The sequence below is a fragment of the Dromiciops gliroides genome, chromosome 3, assembly GCF_019393635.1.
Source record: "Dromiciops gliroides isolate mDroGli1 chromosome 3, mDroGli1.pri, whole genome shotgun sequence".
Lineage (NCBI taxonomy): Eukaryota > Metazoa > Chordata > Mammalia > Microbiotheria > Microbiotheriidae > Dromiciops > Dromiciops gliroides.
Window position 1 is genome coordinate 40,493,939 of NC_057863.1, and position 6,074 is coordinate 40,500,012.

At 40.3% G+C, this 6,074-nt stretch overlaps 1 protein-coding gene across 1 annotated transcript; it reads left to right on the forward strand.

Annotated features, from left to right (window-relative positions):
- The first annotated feature begins 4,998 nt into the window (after positions 1-4,998).
- LOC122751776 (high affinity copper uptake protein 1-like) lies at positions 4,999-5,577 on the forward strand. The gene has a single exon (XM_043998936.1). It carries the CDS (start codon positions 4,999-5,001, stop codon positions 5,575-5,577), a length of 579 nt encoding a protein of 192 aa, XP_043854871.1.
- Positions 5,578-6,074: the final 497 nt, after the last annotated feature.

Genomic DNA, 6,074 nt, shown 5'->3' on the forward strand with positions numbered 1-6,074 from the left:
GGCCGGGCAAGTGAAGAACTTGATTCTCTTTAAATCATACCACCTGGGACTTCTTAAGCTTGGGATACTGCAGCCTGGAAACAGTGCCCCACTTTAAGGAGCTAAAACTCAAGTAAAAGACAGGCAAGATGAGCCAACAGAGAAATGTGAGGACCATAGAAAGATTCTTCAGTAACAAGGAAGACCATGGGGCACCCCCACAGGAAGATGTCAACATCAGGGTCCCTATATCTAAAGCTTCCAAGAAAAATATGAATTGGTCTCAGGTCATAGAGGTGCTCAAAAAGGACTTTGAAGATAAAGTTAGAGAGGTAGAGGAAAAAATGGAAAGAGAAATGAGGGTGATGCAGGAAAGACATGAGAAAAAAGTCAACAGCTTGAAAAGTCAAATTGGCCAAATGGAAAAGGAGGTACAAAAGCTCTCTGATGAAAATAATTGCCTAAAAATTAGGATTGAACAAATGGAAGCCAGTGACTTTATGAGAAACCAAGACACAATAAAGCAAATCCAAATGAATAAAAAAAAATAGACGGCAATGTGAAATATCTTCTAGGAAAAACTGCTGACCTGAAAATAGGTCAAGGAGGGATATTGGCCTACCTGAAAACCATGATAAAAGAAAGAGCTTAGAAACCATCTTCCAACATATTCTCAGGGAAAATTGCCCTGAAATTCTAGAAGAAGAAGCTAAAATAGAAATTGAAAGAATCCACCGATCACCTCCAGAAAGAGATCCCAAAAGGAAAACTAGGAATATTATAGCCAAATTCCAGAGCTCTCAGGTCAAAGAGAAAATATTGCAAGCTGCCAAAAAGAAAGAATTCAAGTACTGTGGAGTCCCAGTCAGGATAGCACAAAATCTAGCAGTTTCTACATTAAAGGATCAGAGGGCATGGAAGATGATATTCCAAAGGGCAAAGGAAATGGGATTGCAACCAAGAATCACCTACCCAGCAAAACTCATCATTATCTTTCAGCAGAAAAAAATGGGACTTAAATGAAAAAGAAGACTTTCAGATATTTGTGATGAAAAGACCTGAACTGAATGGCAAATTTGACTTTCAAATACAAGACCCTAGAGAACCATAAAAAATTGGAGCTGGGGGACATACCTGGGGTCATACAGTGGGCAACTGTCTTGTGTCTGAGGCCAGGTTTTGGCTGGAATCCCCCTGGGTCCAGGGGTGGTGCTTTCTCCACTGTGTCACTTAGCTAGCTTTGGGGTTAAATTGAGAGGTGAAGGGAATTCACTGGGGGAGGGGGAAGGGCAGAGGTGAAATCCTACAGGAAACAAACAGGAAAAGGCTTATGGAGTGGGGGAAGAGATGGGAGAGGAGCAGGGCAGTAAATGAGCCTAACACTCATCAGAAAAGGCTCAAAGACCTTAAACTCATCAGAGCTGCCTCACGGAGGGACTAACAGACACACCCAACTGGGTGGAGTAATCTATTTAATCTAGACAGTAAATGAGCCTAACACTCCTCAGAATTGGCTCAAAGACCTCAATCTCATTAGAACTGGCTCAAGGAAGGAATAATGTACACACTCAGTTGGGTGGAGTAATCTCTCTAACCCTTCAGAAAAATAGGAGGGGAGGGGGATAAAGAGAGAGGGGCAAAAGAAGGAAGGGCAGAGTGGGGGAGGGGACAGACAGAAGCAAATCCCTTTTGAAGAGTGATAGGATGAAAGAAGATGGATAATAGAATAAATATCATAGGGAAGGGAATAGGATGGAAGGGAAACAGTTAAAAATAGTAATCATGATAAAGAGAAAAGGGGCAAAAATTGTACAAAAAATATTTATAGCAACTCTTGGTGGAGGCTAAGAATTGAGAATCAAGGGAATGTCCATCAATTGAGGAATGATGGAAAAAGCTGTGTTATATGATTGTAGTGGAATGGTCTTGTGCTACAGGAAATGACAAACAGGATGATCCCCAAAAAACCTGGAAAGACTAATGAAAATTAATGTATAGTGAAGTGAGCAGAGCTGGGAGGACATTGTGCATAGTGACAGCAGTATTGTTCAATGAGCAATTGTGAATGATTTAACTACTCTCAGCAGTGCAATGATCCAAGACAATCCCAAGGAACTAATGAGGAAGCTTACTATGCACCTCTATAGAAAGAACTGATAAAAAGAACACTTGTGGATTGTACATATGCAACCTGGTTGCAATCTTGTGGAGGGGGGAGGAAAGGGAGGGAGGGAGAAAAATTTGGAACTCTAAATCTTATGAAAATGAATGTTGAAAACTACCCTTACATGTAACTGGAAAATAAATAAATGTTTGTTGCTGAAAAAAAAAATGACAAACCACTCCAGTATCTTTGTCAAGAAAACCCCAAAAGGGGTCACAAACACTCTGACATCACTGAAAAACAAAACAAGCTCCCCCATAAATATTATTAGTCATGGGGAATTGGATTTTAAATTTAATCTAAACTCCCAATTGCTCTTCATTAATGGGAAGTGAGTGTGTCAGGCTATATATCACAGGCTTGACTCCCTTCCCACTAGATGCCAGTTCCACAATGAACACACAGCAAAGAAACCCATTTATCCAAAGTGATAGCAATATATATCAGAAAATACAAAATGAATGATCTCTCCCATAGGGAGCAAGATAACAAACTCAACTCAACTAAAAGAAAGTCTCAGATTTCACCCAAGGGGGAATTTCCCAAAGCCTCAAGTGTAGCAAACTAGGAATAGTGCTCCATGGTGCTTCTTCTCAGAATCTTTTTCTCCCTTAAGAAACATACAGAGAAGTTGGAATCCTGAGTCTTTTTTCTCAGCCTAGAAGCCAGAAGAACCTAGATCTCTCTTCTCTCCCACTTAGACTAACTCTTCTATGCCCTTCCATTGCTGTAGAACACTGAATAATCAGTCTCTACCAGCAATTAATTGGTCCTTTGAATCTAGTGTTATACCTCTATATATCTTGTTATACATAGCTGCTTGCATATTGTCTCCCCAATTATACTCTGAGTATTGTGAGAAAATAATGGGATTTGGCACATACTCAAAGGCCCACCTGGAGATTCATCTAAACTGATTGAATTAAGTGAGAGTGACTGATTTTGCTGATTAGCCCACTTAAAGCTAATTAGAGTGTAACCACACCTGGCTGGTCCTTAAGAAGGTATTGTTCTCAGAAGCTAAGGACTTTGAAGTCAACAGGAGACCACCTTCCAATCCAGTGAACCAATGGATTTGGAGGACACTAACCAATCAGTTTGAAGCAGTGTGTAAGGACCGCCTTTCTCTGGACCTATAAAATGATTCCACATTCAGTTTGCTGAGCAGTTCATGGTTCAAGCAGGCCTGTGGCAGAGGACTTGAGGAAGAACCAGACCAGGCTGGAACTCGAGGCTAGATAGGCCTTTTCTTCACTCCACCTGATCTCTTTTTGCTTAATGCCCAAAGACTGGTGCTAAAGCTCCTAATTTAAGTCGACCACACATTAGATTTTTTCGACATCACAGCTGGCGACCACAAAGGGATACTGAATCCCTCAATCTTCTGATCTTCTCTGCAAAACAAGTTGGGTAAGAAATTTTATGTTTATAATGTTCTCCTATTTTCATTGATTTTATGTGCCTGTCCCTTTAAATTTTCAGTTGGATTTCTTCTACTTGCTAAGTATCTCCTAAGTACCTGTTTTTCTCTAATTTTAGTCTGGTTAATCAGACAAAGGTGGAATAAGATCAAGGTTATGCTTCATTTTTGTGGATTTTCTATTTTGGTTTATCTTTACCTGCTTTCACCTTTAATTAATAACTTTATAAAGCATTGGTATTATGAAAGGGAAAATAAGGGGACTGAAGAAAAAGAGAAACTTTATAATCATCATCATATTTCAAGAATCTGCTTTTACTGCCACAGAGGGGGATATATTTTGGAGAAATGCAGAAGTGGAAAGCAAGATATTAATATGAGATCTGGAGATTTTAGATACCAAAATCAAAAATGCTCTAAATTCATTCAGAAATGTCAGTTCAAATGTTATTGCTTCATTAAGGAAATGATGTTAACAAAGCACAGAGGGAATGTAAGAAAATAATGGGATTTGGCAGATGATCAAAGGCCCACCTGGAGATTAATCTAAACTGATTGAATTAAGTGAGAGTGATTGACTTCTCTGATTAGCCCCCTTAAAGTTAATTAGATTGTAACCACACCTGGCTGGCCCTTAAGAAGGTATTGTTCTCAAAAGCTAAGGACTTTTAACTCAGCAGGAGACCACCTTCAAGTCCAGTGAACCAATGGATTTGGAGGATCATAACCAATCAACTTGAAGCAGTGTAAGGACCACCTTTGCTCTGGACCTATAAAATGCTTCCACATTCAGTTTGCTCAGCAGTTCCTGTCTGAAGAAGGCTCATGTTGGACGATTTGAGGAAGAACCAGAGTAGGCTGGAACTCTAGGCTAGATTGGCCTTTTCTTAAGTTTCTGAACTCCACATATTTTCCTTTTTACTAATACCTAGTATGCTTTAAGAAATGCTTAACGCCCAAAGACTGGTGCTAAAGCTTCTAATTTAAGGCAACCACATCAGTTAGATTTTAAACATCACAGTATCTTGAGAGCAGGGTTTATCTTTTGCCTTTCTTTCTAACCTCAGTACTTAGTACAGTGCCTAGAATATTGTAGTTTTTTTCTTTGTTTGGGATTTTTTTCTTTTTTTTCTTTTCTTTTTTTGTTTTTGGTGGGGCAATGAGGGTTAAGTGACTTGCCCAGGGTCACACAGCTAGTAAGTGTCAAGTGTCTGAGGCTGGATTTGAACTCAGGTACTCCTGAATCCAGGGCAGGTCCTTCATCCACTGGGCCACCTAGCTGTCCCTGGGGTTTTTTAATTAACATTGTGGTTCTTAAAAAATTCTTGTTGACTAACAATAATTTTATGTTCCAGAGATTCAAAGACAAAAATAAAACAGCCATTCCTGAACCCTGAAACTCCTGATTTTGATCTTCAAGCAATCTTCTGGCAAGATGAACCACGAACACCATCATGGAGTGAGTCATATGGATGAAAATAGCAATATGCCCCCCCACCATCATTCATCTAATATAGCCTCTCACACTCATGGTGAGGGAGGAGGAGGAGGAGGACACATGATGATGCCCATGACCTTCTATTTTGGATATGAGAATGTGGAAGTGCTGTTTTCTGGATTAGTGATCAATACACCTGGGGAAATGGCTGGGGCATTTGTGGCTATCTTTTTGTTAGCCATGTTCTATGAAGGCCTCCAAAAAGCCCGGGAGATCTTGCTGCATAAGTCCCAGGTCAGCATTCATTACAGCTCCATGCCAGTCCCAGGACCAAATGGAACCATCCTTATGGAAACATACAACAAAATTGTTAAGCAAAAGATGCTGAGTTTCCCTCACCTTCTGCAGGCAGTGCTGTTTGTCATCCAGGTGGTCTTCAGCTACTTCCTTATGCTTATCTCTATGACCTACAATGCATACCTCTGCATCGCAGTAGTGGCAGGAACTGGAACAGGCTACTTTCTCTTCAGCTGGAAGAAGGCAATGGTAGTGGAAATAACAGAGCACTGCCATTAATGCCAGTAAAGATAGAAAGATACCAATAAAAGAGTTCTTGCACTGAAGGAGCTTACATTTTATCCACAAAAATACCACATGTCTGTAACAGGCCTTTGGGACACATTCTGCCTTTCCCAACACCTGCCTGCCACATCAGTACCCACTGGTTGAATATAAATGAGTATGTAAAAAGGAGATACAAGGAAATGAGGGGGCATTAGTTACTGGAATGGTATGAAAAAGTCTCTTATAAGAGTTGATGTCTGGGGGGTAGCTAGGTGGTGCAGTGGATAAAGCACAGGCCCTGGATTCAGGAGGACCTGAGTTCAAATCCAGCCTCAGACACTTGACACTTACTAGCTGTGTGACCCTGGGCAAGTCACTTAACCTTCATTGCCCCGCAAAAAATAAATTAAAAAATAAAAAAGGGAGAGAATCTCCTTCAAACATCTATTTTTTAAAAAAGAGTTGATGTCTGAACTAAGTTTTGTTTTGGTGTTAAGTGTCTGAGGCAG